The sequence below is a fragment of the Nanorana parkeri genome, unplaced genomic scaffold, assembly GCF_000935625.1.
Source record: "Nanorana parkeri isolate BGI_ZX_2015 unplaced genomic scaffold, ASM93562v1 scaffold759, whole genome shotgun sequence".
Taxonomy (NCBI): Eukaryota; Metazoa; Chordata; class Amphibia; order Anura; family Dicroglossidae; genus Nanorana; species Nanorana parkeri.
The window spans coordinates 579,893-598,511 of record NW_017307027.1 but is presented as its reverse complement, the minus strand read 5'-3'; the positions used below and the strand labels follow the sequence as shown (position 1 = coordinate 598,511).

The 18,619-nt window shown below is 39.1% G+C and overlaps 1 protein-coding gene across 1 annotated transcript in view; it reads left to right on the top strand.

Moving 5' to 3' along the window:
• The first annotated feature begins 2,015 nt into the window (after positions 1–2,015).
• The window catches only part of CRB1 (crumbs 1, cell polarity complex component), a 42,990-nt gene continuing 26,386 nt past the window's right edge, over positions 2,016–18,619 (top strand). Inside the window, exons 1-5 of the mRNA XM_018564546.1 lie at positions 2,016–2,363; positions 7,301–7,496; positions 7,596–7,732; positions 10,646–10,813; positions 16,245–17,180. Of these exons, the coding sequence (XP_018420048.1) occupies positions 2,042–2,363; positions 7,301–7,496; positions 7,596–7,732; positions 10,646–10,813; positions 16,245–17,180 (1,759 nt within the window). The 5' untranslated portion in view covers positions 2,016–2,041. The remainder of the gene's footprint in view (positions 2,364–7,300; positions 7,497–7,595; positions 7,733–10,645; positions 10,814–16,244; positions 17,181–18,619) is intronic.

The following is an 18,619-nucleotide window of genomic DNA, read 5'->3' as shown; positions in this document are numbered from 1 at the left end:
CTTCTGTGTGTGCCCATATATTGTACATTATCAGTATGATGAATAGGTGTTTCACAATGCTGCATATGGATTGTCCTTTACTGTAATGCAGAAGGTATTGCCAGTTACTAGTGGGTAATCTTAACTCAACAAAACATTGATATGCATTTCATCTGCCTATTTTAGTTGACCTGAATGGCAACATGTCACAGCAAAAATATTGCTGTTGCTGATTTGTATATAAAGGTGCACATTCTAAAATTCACTATTTTCATCCAAAATTATCCTGCACAATTTTTGACAATGCACTATATGATAAGGCAAAGGGTCACACCGCTATAGTACAGGTTTGTTTTCCTTACTGCATACATTATTGGGGGTTTTGTTAAAACAAAAAAATGGCAATGTACTATTCCTGTGCATCATCATGTGTTGCGGTAGCGTGCTTTGTCAATATGAAATGTGTAAATGGGCCCTCAAAAGCAAATCAGTGATAGAAATGTCTATATTTTTAGCCTAATCACTCAAGCAATACAAATGGCAAACACACTTTTTAACTCATAACCAGCTTTAAAGCAAGGTGCACATGGAAGGGCTTTATACAGTACAACAGCAAAAAGTTTCCCAGCCCACTCACCAGCCAGCATGCAAAAAAACTAGTCTACCACTAAGGTTAAAAACAGAGGTTTAGATACACGTCTTCTGCAGAATATGTGAAAGCCACACCGCCTCACCAAGGCACCTCTATATAGTGCGGTACTAACTCTAATCTATGAGAGTCTCCATCTTGGCGCACATGTAGCAAAACAATTTTATCTTTTGCTACATGTGCTCCAAGATGGAGACTGTCATAGATTAGAGTTAGGACCACACTATATAGAGGTGCCTTTGCTGTATTTTTAACCTGCCATGTTCCTTTACAGTACAATCTTCTATCACTAAAGATCTGTCTGCATGACAGCAATGACCATACACAGCAATAAAATGAACAAGTTTGAGTGTATGAGACTTGCTAGCAGTCAAGAGATCTGTGAGCATCCTCGAACATGTGCTCCAGCATCCAGAATTTCAGATGACAGATCGGAATATCACCCTCTATATCAAGAACATTCAGGACAGTCAAAAGAAATCCAGAAATACTGGCATGCCAAGAGCAGACAGTTTTAGGTAATCTAGGAATAAAAGCATGCCAAGATGGCACAGTAATGGATAGATGGGCATTTCATTAGTTTTACACTGCTTCATTTCAGTGCAGCATTGCAGAAATGTATAAATATAGCATGTTAGTGATCTCCCATATACTAATCTAGATTCCTGAAAGTAGAGAACCTCATTAACTGTGTCTTTTTACCCGACGTGACCCCATCTTTTATATTTTACCAAAAAATTGGGTAATAATAAATGTTTTATCATTTAATATAGGGGAAACTGTTTTTTTTTTAAAATTTCGGTAATTTTTCCTTAATATAGTAAAAAAATTAAACCCCCAGTGGTGAATAAATACCACCAAAAGAAAGCTCTATCTGTCCCCAAAAAAGGGTATAAAATTCATTTCAGTACAGCGCTGCATGACGGAATAAATGTCAGTCAAAGTACCGCAGCGCTGAATACTGAAAAATGGCCTGGATGGGAAGGGGGTTTAACACCGCGGATGTCAACTGGTTAATATATTGAAGTGTCCATTATACCAACCTAATGTAACCAACAATTTTTGACTCAACAAAGGCAAACTACCTTAGATGAATGCCATAAGCGGCATAGATGTTCTCTCATCTCTGAGCACCTCATTGCTTAAACGGAGCAGTAAGATAGAACATGATTTTGACAGATGTGTTTCTTTTATTTTCTAGGTACTGTCTGTGATGAAAGCCCAACACACTGTTCTTCTCCTCCATGTAAATATGACGAGTTGTGCACATCTTTGATAGGCTGTGCGGACTCATCTGATCCCTGCCTATCAAATCCTTGTCCAAATAATGCCACATGCCAGGTTACCCTTGATACAGGAACTTATGAATGCCGCTGTCAAGCAGGATTCAAGGGAAAAAACTGTGAAATTGCTATGAGGAGATGCCACAGGACCCTTTGTAGCCATGGAGGACTGTGCTATGTGACAGACAGAGGTTCCACATGCTTTTGTCCTGTTGGATATAAGGGGACATTCTGTGAAACCCCAGAAGATGAGTGCCTTTGGAACCCCTGCCAAAATGGGGCTGTGTGCAGGGAAAGGGGAAATGGACAAGCATGTTATTGTGTTCCTGGATTTCAAGGAGCGTTATGTAATATTGAAGTTGATGAATGTATTTCTAATCCCTGCCAACATGGAGGTTCATGCCTTAATGAGATTGGAAGATATACTTGTGTTTGTCCATCACAGTTCACAGGTAAATATAACCACATTCTATAATACTGAAGGAAATCTGCAATCCTAACTTTGCAACCTTTACAGTTCAATAACCACATTAATCAGTAAGTGATTTGTTGTTATTAGTTTGACATAGGAATATTTAAAGTGTATGTAAACCTTACTAATGAATTCACTTATTTGCTCCCTTTTGGTCTGTTTAAATATAGCAGCTTTTTAAAAAATCTGTTTTATAAGTGCAAAAAAAATCTTTTGATTTGTAACTTTTGTGAGCTGATAACTGTCCCAGCTATCTTTGAAGAATACTCCCTTTATGTTATAGGGATAAATATAGAGGGGGATGTATTCTGTAGTTCTAACACACTTCCTGTCCTAAAGTGACAGTTATTCTATTGATACAGTACGGTGAGTGAATATTTTCACGCTAGGACGGGAAGTGCGTTACTGGCCAGATCACCAAGTGTAAATACAATTTAAAAAAGCCAAAAAAGAAAACAAAAGCAGCCGCTATATCAAAGGACTGGTAAGCCACAATATATTACATTGTGTTCTTGAATTTGAGCCAAGATAATGTCTGAGCATGGGCATAACTACAGATCATGGAGCTCCGTAGCAAAATTTTGGTGGGCCCCCGTGATGACCTCTCATTATGGCATCTGGCAGTGTTAACTGTTAAAATATTGTCATTGATAGTTGGCATAAAGTATGCCTAAATCAAGGACAGAAGAGCTGTAAACATAGTCAATCCATTTTTTGGGACCATTGCTGTGCATATAAGTTATCAGGAAAGAGAAGAGGAGCATCGCAGATCTCAGTACATTAGTGTAAATTTTAAGCCCCCCATCCCTACCACCGCTACAATGAGCAAGTGCTGAAAGAGGTGCACTAGTAATCAGTAAATTAAAAAACGAAAACCCACAAGAGTTGCAGTAGCAATAATAGTAACAGCTCACAACCACAATATTGTACATTATTTTTAATGCTCCTGCACACAATCACTCTCTAACCCTCATACAATCTTCATTAAACTGTCTTTTTTGTAAGAACTACAAACCTCAGCTGTCTTTATCATTTTTTTTACAGCTTGAGAAAGATTGCATTGGGCATACAGGGTTAGTTGAAGCACTAACTAGAAGCAGAAGCTCAGAGGACAATAAATCAAGACAGCTAAGCAAATGCTCCTAACTGAACAGAGAAAGTGATGTGTAATTAGTGACCGTTCTGAAGGCTCCTCCAGCTCCTCTAGAATGAAGACTACTCTAGGGCACAGGGTCATTGTCAACGGCAACCTAATACACTAATATCTTTGCATGCACACAATCAACAACCTCCCTAGTGGGGCTCCTGTCCCACCCCAGATCCCATAGCAGCTACATGGGGTGCTATTGCTCTTGTTAGGTCAATGTGCATCAGGGGTGTGCTAAGGTATGGTGTCACGGGCGTGATGAAGTCAGGTGCCGTTACCTGCCGGCAGCCATCTAGAAGAGAGAGGAGGCGACGTTCACCCGGCGGTATGAGGTATGCCGCCGGTTCCCCTCCTCTCTCGTGCAACTGTCGGGCTCTCTGTCCCTGACCGAGTGGCTAACTTTTCAGGAGATGGTGACACCAAAATGACAGTCATTTTGGTGTCACCCCCTCCAATGGTGTCACCCGGTGCGGACCGCACCCCCCCTAGTGACGCCACTGATGTGCATGAACAAATATGGTGCTGCCCTTGTTGGTTTTTTGGCTCCTCACCTTTTTGACATATTTTGTAGGAATATGGTAAAAGTGTCAAATGTAGTCTAACTTTTTTTTTTTAACTGCTACTTACATGATTTGTTTCTCTGGACTATGTACATGTATGTTTATCAGGTGCTCTGCTAGAATTCTCTTTGTTGAATTATAACAATTGTAAAAATCTTGTTTTATGTTCTTAAAAGGACTTTAGAGCTTAGAGATAAACACACTAGATTTCACAGGACATCCTAACTACCTCCTTTTTTATTTGCCCAAGGTGAAGATAATACATTGATATGGTATTAACTAGATTTTTTGCTTTTTTTTGGAAGTCAAGGCTGATGTCAGACAGATGCTTATAAAGCTGCATTTTTTTCTCCGACTGTGCTGATGAGATCTGTATTGGATTGGCATAGTTAAGAAGGAGGATTGCTTTTCCTCTAATGAGAATGGGAGAAAGTGATCCACTACAGAAACTGTTGCAGAAGTAAAGCTACAGAAGTATTAGACTCAGCGGGAGAAAAGACACTGCAGTTTTCACCTGCCATCATCCTAAAAGAAGAAGCAAAGTGTATATTTTTATATTTCCTTTTAAATATGTTTTTTTCAGTATCACTTACAATGGACCTCAATAAACTTCACTCTTTTTGCTTTGGGAAAGGAGTACCTGTTTCTTGGCTAGGAAAAAATAAAAAAAACCTCTGCTTCTAAACTCACACATGTGACCTCAAGCCCAGGCAGTGTGGACCACATTGGTGGTGTTTCATGTCATTTAAAACTGCAGAGAGTTTGATGTTTTGACCTTGTATTTGGTAGAACTCCATTGAGATATCAGCAAGGCACAACCATGAGGGCCCATTGACATTTGTGCTGTGCCTTTACACACATTATGTCGTGCATTGATGCGCACTGCATTGGTGCAGCACATTACGCTTGCATTGGCTACTAACACAATCTCTAGTGTGTTTGAAATTTAAAAATTAACCTTTTTTTGTAACCCAATATACAACACCCATTTTTAATGAGCAGTAAATTATTGAAAACAAGCCCTCATTGACTTCTGTAGCTGCAGCCACTGCAGAGCAATTTGTCAAAGTTCACAGTAGAAGCACTGAAGTCACTCGGGTCATTTTCTCAGGCCGCTTAGCTCTCTCTTCTCCCTCTTCAAGTAGCAACTCAATAACTTTCAGCCTTCTAATCTCTAATGTAAGCACCGAGCAAGAGCTCTGAGGAGGGGCAAGGTGAGCTAACATGCTAAGAGAATGATTGATCAACGTCAATGCTGTAAAATTTGAAGGTGAATTGCTCCACAGCGTCTGCAGGTACAGAGGCCAGTGAAGCCTTGATTTGAAGCTCATTTTCTTGCCACAAATATGTAAATTTGAAATTGTTCATAGCCTGGCCACAGGTTCAGTTTAAGTTGGAGAGCTGGCTAGACCTGTAAAGATTCTGCTACAAGGTTTATTCGTAATGTGTATTGATAATATCCACCAGTACTGTGAATGTTTAATGGGTGTGTTCAGTAAAAACACAAGAAATTAGAATAGTTTGTGTGTTAACAGTTTAAGCACAATGGAGGGGAATTTCTCAAAACTAGAGCAGACAGAATCTGGAGCACTTGCCCATTGCAACCAATCAGTTTCTCTTTTCAGTTTGTTCAGTTAAGATTTGGAAATGAAAGAGAGAAGCTTTTCAAAGATAAACACACGTAAACACAACATGCAGTTTTTAAAGGAAGGTTTTTATTAAAGGAAAACAAAATCCAAACCCACATGGCCCTGTGTGAAAAAGTGTTTGCCACCTAAAACGAATAACTGGTTGGGCCACCCTTAGCAGCAAGAACTGCAATCAAGCTTATGCGATGCAATGAGTCTGTTACAGCGCTGTGCAGGAATTTTGGTCCACTCATCTTTGCAGAATTGTTGTAATTCAGCCACATTGGAAGGTTTTCGAGCATGAACCGCCTTTTTTAAGGTCATGCCAACAGCATCTCAATAGGATTCAGGCCAGGACTTTGACTAGGCCACTCCAAAGTCTTCATTTTGTTTTTCTTCAGCCATTCAGAGGTGGACTTGCTTGTGTGTTTTGGATAATTGTCCTGCTGCAGAACCCAAGTTCGCTTCAGCTTGAGGTCACGAACAGATGGCCGCACATTATCCTTCAGGATTTTTTGGTAGACAGCAGAATTCATGGTTCCATTTATCACAGCAAGTCTTCCAGGTCCTGAAGCAGCAAAACAGCCCCAGACCATCACACTACCACCACCATATTTTACTGTTGGTATGATGTTCTGTTTCTGAAATGCGGTGCTACTCTTACGCCAGATGTAATGGGACACACACCTTTCGAAAAGTTTAACTTTTGTCTCGTCAGTCCACAGAGTATTTTCCCAAAAGTCTTGGATCATCAAGATGTTTTCTGGCATAACGGAGACGAGCTTTTATGTTCTTTTTGCTCAGCAGCGGTTTTCGTCTTGGAACTCTGCCATGCAGGCCATTTTTGCTGAGTCTCTTTCTTATGGTGGAGTCATGAACACTGACCTGAACTGAGGCAAGTGGATGATATTGCGGGGTCTTCTGTGACATCTTGGATGAGTCGTCGCTGCGCTCTTGGGGTAATTTTGGTTGGCCGCCCACTCCTGGGAAGGTTCACCACTGTTCCATGTTTTCGCCATTTGTGGATAATGGCTCTCACTGTGGTTCGCTGGAGTCCCAAAGCTTTAGAAATGGCTTTATAACCTTTTCCAGACTGATGGATCTCAATTACTTTCTTTCTCATTTGTTCCTGGATTTCTTTGGATCTCGGCATGATGTGTAGCTTTTGAGGATCTTTTGGTCTACTTCACTTTGTCAGTCAAGTCTTATTTAACTGATTTCTTGATTGCGAACAGGTGTGGCAGTAATCAGGCCTGGGTGTGGCTAGAGAAATCGAACTCAGGTGTGATAAACCAGATATAAGTTATGTTTTAACAGGGGGGTGCAAACACTTTCACACAGGGCCATGTGGGTTTGGATTTTGTTTTCCCTTAATAATAAAAACCTTCCTTTTTTAAAAACTGCATGTTGTGTTTACTTGTGTTTTTATCTTTGACTAATATTTAAATTTGTTTGATGATCTGATCTGAAACATTAAAGTGTGACAAACGTGCAAAACAATGAAAAATCAGGAAGGGGGCCAATACCTTTTCACACAACTGTATACTGTGTATATCACTAAATTATTCTTGTTTTTTTAAAGGCAGAGATTGTGAGGTGGAGTTTGATGAGTGCTCATCAGGCCCCTGTCTGAATGGAGCTACCTGCTATGACCTGCTGGGATCTTTTTCATGTACGTGCCCAGCTGGCTTCTCTGGGGATCTCTGCAACATTAACATAAATGAGTGCGAGAGTTCTCCATGCCTTAATGGTGGACTCTGTGTCGATAAGAATAACGGGTGAGTAATGTCTTTCATTATATATTCATTGTACAAAATATCTTCGTTCTGAAGAACAGACAGCATGTGTCCAGTTTATTATTGTGTGACGTTTTATAGGTATCAATGTAACTGCATGGTAGGATACACTGGTGCAAACTGTGAAGTCTCCGCGTCCTTGTGCTCATCACAGCCCTGTCAAAATAATGCAACATGTATAGAGGATTCTGTGAGCTTCAAATGTCTCTGCTGGCCAGGTAACCTTTGGTGACCCATACTTTTGTTAATCAGCCTTTTTTATAGCTACAGCTCTGAATATAATGCAATGAATAGAATACTGTTCATGGGTGTCCAGTATAATAAATTTGCATGCAAAAGGAATGTATGATGTAAAAATCTTAATATCTTTGGAATATTGTCTTCAAAAATACGAATGTTTTACTTTAGATTTCTTTGTTGCTTATCAGAAAATGAGGTCTGACTAACTATAACTAGGGATAACCGAATCTGTCCAGGTTTGGTTTCCAAACATTTTCGCAAATCTTGCTTAAAATTCAAAGTTCACAAACTTTGTAGCAACCTCAATTGAATTGTTAGTCAATTATGGCCATTTGTAGGACTAAAAAGCATGCTAGTGTCAAACTAAAGGCATGGTAAGCCAGTCACTGCCACGGGGGACAATGCCAAAATATGAGGCCTTTTTATAAAACTTTGAGGGAGACATTGGAAACGCATAAATCCTTTCAATTACAGGCTTAGCTCATGCTATAAGGGACTGCATACTCTGGCAGTGCATATTTGACTGGGGAAGTGATTTTTTTCCTTTCTTCTATGAGCAATGAGCTTGGCTTACAAACAGCAGCAGCCACAACAAATCTGAAAGCAAAGCTATAGGGAGATATTGTCTTTATAAATACAGCTAAAACAGGTGTAGCTTGGTAAAACAATGGCCAATGGCACAACAGTTCTATGGCATAGCTTGTCTGCTACTTTTTATTAAAGCACCACACTGCATCATCTTAATATGTTAAAGCGAGGCCTGCCTGTCATAGTATTTTTTTGAGGTTAATGCAAAGCCTAGTTTTTAATTATACTATGGCAATAGGCCATGTGGTGCTCTGATGCACACTAGTAAGTGCACACAAGTGTATGCATACTCTAAACTTTAAAAAAAGGACCTAGCAACACATAATAAAATATATCCCCCCCTCCCCCCAAAAAAAAAATATATCAACCCTAAAGAACTAAAAGCCTAATATACTGTGTATATATATAGTGAAGCACTGGCTGCCAGGATTGTGGTCGGAGTGTATGTGTCACCTAGGTTTCTTACTAGGCATACACCGGGTTTTCGGTATCAAGTACTGATATTTTTTTTCAGTACTCGCCAATACCGAATACCAATACCGTAAGTCCCATTAAGGAAGCCGGGAAGGCTGATTATCACCAGGTGACGAGGAACCATGGAGCCGACTTTCTGGCCAATCGGGTAGCCAGGGAACGGGTAGCTTCCCGCCAATCAGGAAGTCGGGCAGCATGTAACGACTCAAACAATAAGGCCTCATTGGCACTGCATAAACTCGGGCCATACACATCCGTGTGGTGTGCATGCCCATATTGGGCAGTTCCCGGGAGGGACAGGTGCTGCGTGTGGTACGCTGTCATACGCACACCCGGACTGCACATCCGTGCGGGTCCAGGTGTATGTGCTCGGACGTAGAAAGGATCCATCCTATCTGCGTCCGAGTATGGACACTCGGACCCGCATGGATGTGCAGTTCGGGTGTGCGTATGGTCGCGTCCTACCATAGGGAAGAACAGGCTGCTACACGCAGCACCTGTCCCTCCCGGGAAGGGCCCGATAGGGGCGTGCGTGCCGCACGGACGTGTACAGCTTGAGTTTACGCAGTGTGAATGCTTAGTACCCAAGCTGGCTACAGCCTAGCTGCAAACACTAAATTTAAACTAGGGACACTCAAGCCCTTAGGCAGGGCAAAATAGTAAAAAAAGAAAATAATTAAATGAAAGAAGAAAACGACCCCAATAAATCATAACAGAAACACAAAAATGCTGCAAAGGGTGGGCCAAGCAGCTAGCTGAACAGTACATTTGTTGCTGATACAAGAAAAAAAAGCAGTCCTAGGAAGAACTGTTGGGTCTATAGAACTGTGAAAACAGAGAGGGGTAGCAAAAGATATGTAGCCAACCACTGCAATCCACAGTATAGCACAGCACCTCTCCCTGACAACACAAACGGTGTGGCTGTTAAAAGCCCACCCTTTTATAGTGAGGAGGCTGAGTTATCCATTACTTTAGATTATTGGCTCTTGTGACTCAGCTGACCACTGCATTATGCTTTGGTCCTTATTTCTGGCCATGAACTTGCAAAATCTTCGGCCAAAAGTTTGCAATTTGCAAATCCAGAGGAACTCTGCTACCTATGGTAGTGGGGAATCCAAAACTCACCCCTACATATAACATCCCACATACTCTCCCAAGTAACTGCATCAACCCTTAGAAAACTAGGGATTGACAGGACCTGTTTATATGACTAGAGGAATGTGGTGAACTCCATACAATATCTTACCCTCAATGTTTAAATGCCAAAGATGGTGACATAGAAAAGTGTCATAGTCATAGAAAAGAGTATGGATCACAAGCACATCATGCACTCTGTCATGCTTCTTTATAAGTCACAGAAATACAGCTAAATTTTGGAGCTGTTGATAGAGCCCTTTAACCAGGCAACCATGACCTCACTATTGCCTGATGAAGGGACTGCATTAGGTGCTCCAAAATGTAGGTGTGTTAATATGACTAAAATGTAATTTGAAGGAGCATATGAAGTGATGGTGTTGCACACTCTTACAGGTCCTCTTTATAAACTTCTTGCATCTCTTTGCTATGAGCTACAAATGAAGACCACAAACAAGTGTCTCCAATCTCCTTGTCACCCAGGCATTTAATGCCACAATGACAATGATTCCAGAGGTGCTCAGAACTAAGTCTTTACCAATGTGTGGATTTTATATTTACAGTATTTCAGCAATTCTCATACAATCTCAGATTAGGAAGTAGAAAAATATGTAATCATAGTTTTAGTATATTTCACTGTGCAAATGTGACTTAGACAACTAATCCTGAAATAAAAATAACTACTGCTGTTACAGGGTACACAGGTCCTCTATGTGAGACAGATGTTCACAAGTGCAAAAGCCAGCCTTGTAAATTTGGCATGGAGTGTGTGGAGCTTCCATGGTTCAATGGATCTGTTAGAGACACAAGAGATGAAGAACAGTTTTCTGGCTACATTTGTAAGTGTGGCAGAGGATTATCTGGTATGTATTTTTACAGAATAAAACAGCAATGTATCATTTGTATATTTTTATTCAGTTTCTTACTAGTGCTCTAGTTTCTACTCACAATGTTAAAATATTGATAGGCTAATTGGCTTCCACCCATAATTGCCATACTTTACTGTGTACTGTGGTAGGGAGCTTAGATGGTATACTCCTTGTGGGTACCAACCTTTTTTAGGAAGCATTTGGGTAATTCAATGTAGTTTCCTCTTACCAATAATTTAACCAACAGCGCTCACTGGAACATCCACCTACTCAGATTTGTTTAAAATGTGTATTAGAGGTCCTTTTTAAAAATTGCAGTTAACAATTGTCATCTGACTTACCTGTAAAAATGGAGCTATTATACCTGGACAAATTGACCGGAGTTTCTTCTGAACACTGTGCAAAGTTGATGATTCACAATTTACCCATGAAGGCGTAAAATCTGTTATTGTTGCTAAATGTGGCTCTAGCAAAGTTTAAAGTGAATATATAGTAGTTCTTTCTAGTAGTTTACTTTTAATGTGTGGCAATTCAAAACATATGCAAAATTGAATAGCAAGACATTTCACATGGCTTTACATTATCACTTGATTATAGGTCAAAGTTAAAAAAAATCCAACTCAAAAAAAAGTTTTGGTGCTTTGAAAAAAAGGAAGTTTTAATGATTTTTGTGCTACGTTAAAAAGTAAAAAATATTCAAATATGGCATTCAATACAATATCAGATATGAGGATAGTAAATGAGAACATAAACACACACATGACTAGAAACCATTTGCAACTACATTTTTGGACAGCAGCTGGTTGTTATTTCTGTGGAGGACCCAGTCCACTTCTGAGAGGCCCATAACCTTTAGCCATGTCACAAGTTGCTAAGATCTATGTGTGAGCCTACTCAAAACAGTCCTGCTTTCAGTGTGTGAGTGCACTGCACACAAAGATTCCAAAAGCTGAAAACTATAATGTTGCTGACTGCTGAGGATTTTGAATCTATGTCCTGCTAAGACATCAGATATACTTCACAAAAGAGTTGCTCTGTGAGTTTTAAGTAATGGAATATAAGTTTGCCAGGAACTGGGGGTCTAGCAAAGTCATATTAACTCTTCCTGCACTCTTACTAATACTCGAAAAGCAATGCTCTTAAATAACACCTATCCCCTCTGACATGAACAAATAATGCTGTATACCTAATGCTGAAGTGTGGGCAAAAACTTTATTGAGGCATTAGCTAGGTACCAAGAAGGTCCTTCTAATGATATGTGCCCCACTGGTGACTGATGCTTCTTTCTTGAAAAATGTTAGTTACATGCAATTTCCTGGCAGTAACTGCTGAAGTTAAATCACTCAGGACTGGAGCATAGTGATCACAGCAGATAGTTTGCTCTGCAGCTCCTCCTTTCATAAAATGTCTTGTATTCCCTTCAAAGAATAGAAGACATTCTGCGATTGGACAAGGAGCATATGAACCTCACAATCTTCCTTGCCCAATCACAGAACACCTTGTATTAACACTAAAGTGATAGCCCAGCCTTCAGCTTTAAGCAGTCTATAGACATACAGAAATACCACCTAAATTTTCCAACTCATACATACTGTTTAAGAATTACTAGGAGAACGAGGTACAAACACTCAGCGATCAGTGATTTTAAATAATTGAGGACATGGTATGTGTACTATATCCTCAATTATGAATGAATGGGAAGTGATCTATATCACCTCCTGTTCATTCATGATTGTGAACATGGTAAACATAGTATCTCCACAAGTTATGAATGAACAGGAACACTCAATATAGAGGATTCCTGTTCATTTATAACAGGAGATGCAGAAAAAGAAATTGAGGGCTCTGTGTTCTCAATCCCTTTTTTCTATTTTAGATGGGTAATATCAGGCGTCTGTTTAGATCCCTAATATTTCCCCAAAGCCCCCAACAATAAAGTAAAAAATAAAAGATATTTGATAAAAAATAAATAAAAATAAAATATAACTAAAAAGTTTATGAAAAATAAATAAGAATAAAATATTTTGAAAAAGTTAGAATTTTTTTCTTTTTTGTTTCCTTTCGGTTTTGAAGTTTTCATTTCGGTGCACCTCTAGTAAGTATACACAGTAATTTGTACCTGGTTTTATACCAGCTTTTGACTGGATTCACATCACACCACACTGTGTCCCGGACCACTATGCTGAAAAAAAAAAAGTACTGCATGCAGTACTTTTTTTTTTCAGTGCACACCACTGCAACCCAGTTGTGTGAGCTGTGCCCATCCGTGACGAGGAAATTTGTCTTGCATTGGGGCTGTGCTGAAAAAAAAAACAACTCATGCAGTCCAAATGCATTTGGTATGAACCAGCCCTTAAGTGTTTCAGATCATGTGTAAAATAACTCCTTTAGAGTCAGTTTCAGGAAATGTTTTAAAAAAGTTCTGAAATGGCCAATCAATTAAAAGCACGCACTTAGATGAGTATGATTATGTGCTTTATAATAAAGCCATGCTGCAGAGTATAAGTCTTTATATTATGCTATGTAGACAGCTTGGTGTAAGATTGCTGCCATCTTGTGGTTAGAATATGCTCAGACAGCTGTCTGTCAATACCAGACCAGCAGGGATTTACAAACTATTATAAATACTGTATATTGTACACGATTTAACTACAGTTTTATACCTTCACTTATAGGCATGCACCATTCTTGTGAAGCAATTAAAATAAATGTTGCTATATGTTTTTTTATTTCTTTGTATTTGTTTCCTGAATAGATAATAGTGTAGCCATGGCAGTGATATATTACAAAATGTAAAACTGCAATCGTGTTTTTTTGCAATTTCAATTAAATGCAAAATATGTATGGGCTTTATCAGCAGGAAGCACAGTAGTGAAAAAAGAGACTGCAGGAGGCACTGCAGGTCCTATATTCCATTTCCAAAAGGGTTCTCTTTTTCAATTACATTTTGGATTCAGTGAGATATACCAAACAAGAGGTTACAGGTTAAAGATGTGAAATAATAATGGATGGAAATAAGTTGAGGCATCATTGATTAAAAAAAAAAGTCTATATATTGTCATTTTTACACATTTATTAAGGGATGTGGTACCCCAGGGACCAACCCTTTTCCTAAGAATATCAACACTTTATCATAATATAAAATATAATTATGGTTATTATTATTATTAGTGCTTGTATAACTTTTCCCCATCACTACTTCCTAGTGACTATGCTGGGGAAAGGTTATAGTTCTCCTGCTGCCTCTCTTTCATACATATTCCATGTTAAGATCAATGGCACATATTGTCACAGTTGACACTGCCAGCAACTACAGAGTTAGCCGGGGGGCCCCACAGTTTTGCTGTGGGTGGATATTTGAAGTTGAAGAGTAGTACATACATTGTATAATATGGCTTACCTTGCCTCTCGCATTCATCTCCACAGTAGTCGCATCTACATACTGGAGCATGGGCACCATAGAAGAAAATGAATGCAGACTGGTACAGCTGGTACACCAGTACTTTAAGATGCTCAAAATTGTCAAGTAGTAAAAATGCTGTGGGGCCATGAAGAAAACATAAAGGCTTTGCTAACCAGTTCTGGACCTTGGGCATACCAGCTAAAAACATCAGCATAGACCATAGGGCATACCTGGTATATCCAGGTCCTCCTCTGCCATCATGGCTCTGGAGTTTTGTTTCGACTGTCAGTTGGAAATGGCTAGCTAGCTTCTCCTTGGCTTTTATTTTTTTTGCAGATTTTTTATTTTTTACTATTCATATTTACCAATTTTTCATTTTATTTTAAATTTTACATGTTCTTTTTTGAAGCTAGCAAATGAAAAAACGACACTGTTCTTCAAGCACCTTGTAGGTTACATGTGGTACAGCATAAGTAAGGATTGTCTAGTTCTGAGTAGTATGACTTGTTCTAATTTCTAGTATGACTTGTTCTAATTTTAAAACTGACACATAACATGAATCAATAGAGCCCCTGTTAACGTTGCTAAATCATATTATTTTTTTTAGAAAGTACCTCTTTCTTGCCATTCCTGATATGATCCCAGCCTATGAAATAACTGCATGTTTTTTGGTTATGAGCAGACATTTTGGTATTTCACATCGTACTAGACTGTATAGAGTTTATTGTTATCAGTCAGCTCAATCCTTTATGTTAGTCTCTCGGTGAGATGATGAATAGGTGGCATTGTATAGTACCACTAAGAGGGAGGGAAGGAAGCCACACAAATCTATTTTTTTTTATTTAAGAAGCTATGTGTACCTCAGTCTTTTAAAGTAGGGCTTTTTGGTTCCTTGATTTAGCATTTGCCTGACACTTAAGTACTTTGATTTCATTCTTTGTCAGCTTAAAGCATTGGGGCAAATTCAAGGTCTACAACCTCAGGTGGTCACACTGTAAAACTCATAATTCCTCCCAGGAGTACATGAGTAAAGGGATCCCAAAGAAAGCATAAAATAGCATCATAACTCTTTTGTTACTGTCTGTGTTTCCCCTCACTTCCTGTTCCAGGGACAGAGGATAGGAAATGATGATAAATCTACTCAAATGATACAATAAGAAATGAAAACCTGATATCTGTCATAACCTTTTTTCCACCTTTTTTGGCTTTAAGCCACCTAACCATCATGTTCACTTCACATTTGTTAGAATTATATAATCTAATTGTCACTCGTTACTGACGACATGTAAAGACTTTCATGTTCCAGCTTCCCTCTGTAGCCTAGATTCTAGAATATCCCCTCCAGCCTCAGAGTCCTCATAAAACCTTCTCACGACGGAATGCTGGCCAGTGACTGCATCTAACACACTTATTCAAGAGCATCACTGAGATCCCCTGAGCAGTTTAACTACTTTGCTGCTTTTAGGACACAGTTATGCATGCTACCACTTTGACCTTTTGTATAACATTTCAATTTTCTGCAGCCAAAAAAAAACCATCCTGTTATCAAAGGGTTGTATCTGTGCTGGTTATTGATTTCTGTTTTGCATGATGATTAAGAAGCCCCCACAATGCAGATCTATTGTGCTTCCCATTGAATAAAAACTGGTAATGAGAATTAGACTAAGCTGTTCTTATAAGATTGAAGAAGCAGTCTGCGCAGAGGACTAATCCAGTGACGGAATACAGGTAATAGGATGCAAATAGATACAGCTAATCTGTACAGTGGACAGTCCTGAGAATGCTTTATCCAGCTATATGGGTATATCTCTCATCGCATCTCATATATTTAGGTAAGCCATCATTAATATATAAAGCCTGTTTCTAGCTCTAAGCTGTAATAAAAATGACTTTGCCGTTATAACAAAGTTGTCATACAAGCTTGATATGGATGACTGTTATGCGCTGCAAAATTATTGGATAGTGATGAAAAAAGTTGTATGTTCTTCATTCAGCTATGTTTTCTCTTTTTATTTATTATAGGTGTCCATTGTGAGCAAGACATTAATGAATGTGAGTCAAATCCTTGTCAGAATGGTGGCACATGTGAAAATCTTAATGGCACCTACACTTGTCATTGTCCTACAATAAAGGATCCAAGAGGGCATTATTATGGAGGATCAGATTGCACAGAGAAGCTCAGGGGCTGTGAAAAGCAGACATGCTACAATGGTGGTTCATGCGTACCCTATATGATGGATGGCAAACACCACCACACCTGCCTTTGTCCTGCGGGATTTAGAGGCCCTGACTGTCGGGCACAGACAACGTTCTCCTTTAATGGTAGAACAATTCTTCCTATTAGAAATATTACTGTTCAGCCCCAAGGGGGTTCATTTTCCATTATATCTCTGAGCTTCTCCACGGTCCAGACAACTGCTGTTATTTTCAGCATTGGAACCAAGCCGGCTTCCCTGACGCTCTCTATAGAAAAGAGCTTTTTATTCTTGGATTTTCTTAACACTCAGTGGAGCACACTTCTGCATTTGTCTCACAATGTCAGTGATAATCTTTGGCATACTGTTGAAATAATAATCGCAGAAAACATTCAGCTTAGAGTCCTTGACCCTTCTTGTGATAATACGTGTGTATCCCTGTCCAAGTATGAAGGTCCAACAATCATTGAGTTTCAGGGAATGTCTATAGGCGGTATACAACCAGCGAAAACCAGAGAGAGAAATCATAACAATAGCACAGAAGAAATACAATCCTGGTTTGTGGGCTGCTTAAGGGATATCCGAGTGGGTTCCACTGTTATTACAGAGGAATTTGGAGAATCGGTTGGTGTTGAAGTTGGATGCCAGCGACAAGACCACTGTGAGAACCATCCCTGTGAAAACAGGGGGAAATGTATGAATCTATGGATCAACTACCACTGTGATTGCTATAGACCTTATAGAGGGATAAACTGCTCCGCAGGTAAGAAAAGAGATCACTTAAAGTGATTAAACTAATTTGCTACCATAATTTTTAGTGACAGACAAAATATATCATAAATTGTGAACTTGTTTTAAAAGTATTTAGCCATTCTGCGTAGGTATAGACAGGAACAAGTAAGTGGGACCAGAGGCAGATATTTATGATCTTTATAACATCCTTTTAAATACAAATTAAATTCTAGATGTTGAATGCATCTTTCAGCTTCTAATTCCATTTGACTCTATACAGTATGTGGCAAGGACATGACTCACTATATCTGACACAATTAATAGGTCCATCTAGAAAATTTAAGATCTATTGGAATTCTTGAGAGCTGTAGTTTTCTGAATATGGGATGTTATGTGTGGAGCACCATGCCTATATACATTAAAGTGACCCTGCCACCACAGCGTCACCTAAATAAAGAAGAGCAGCCCTGTAAAGAAGATCATATATACTGGCATTTATAGTGGCCTGGGTCCTGAAACACTGCGTCTCTACTATTTTCTGCAGGTGGGTCAAATACCTGCTCCCCCACTACATGCATAGGTTTCTCCCTCCGTCTCATATGTCCAGTAGTGACTTTTGAGCTAGTGAGAGGAAATACAGCATATAGGGTGGAGAAGGTATTCACACAACCGAAAATATGAAATACCTGCAGCGACTAGGGAGCAGTGAAGCAGTGACATTTCAAGATACAGGTCACCAAATAGGTAAGTATGGACGATCTTCTTTAGAGGGTTGCAATTGTGTTTAAAATCCGCGTTTTTTGTGTTCCTTTCAATATGTGTCGGAAGCAGTGAAAACAAGTGAATTCTATTATCACTCTCTGAATTCTCAAGACAATAAAGTCACTGTGCTAAAGTTTTTCAAAACTTATGTATAAACATTAAGGTGCTTAGTGATTATCCCAACACAATATGTGATTGTTGAGATTGTATTGATTTTAACTATTGGTGATGTCACATACTGTGTCGGGATAATCACTAAGCACTTTAATGTTTATGCATAAGTTCTAAATGTTAAATTTTTTATTGTCTTGGGGATTCTTTGGAGGGTTGCCCCTTTTTTTTTTAAATAATTGACTCTGTGGTGATAGGATCATTTTAATATGAAAAAACTTGATTTTCCCTTTTCTTGCTCCTATTAGCATCAATATTTGAAAATAAGTCAGCAAACAGTTGCCTCACATAGGGTTGCCAACTATCTCTAGTTATCCCTAATCTCTTATTATTCGTAAACATCTAATTCCACCATTTCCTCACATTTCTATTTCCAAATAACTAAAAACATCAGTCTTACGCCTATCTAACAAACAATTAAAGAAAAGGATTTGTCATGTAGAGGTGGTTGTTTATTTGTCATTTGTGACGGCGTACATCACATGTAGCTTTAAGGCATCCCCAAGCATGCTATTTAAAGGATTTGTACATTTTTAA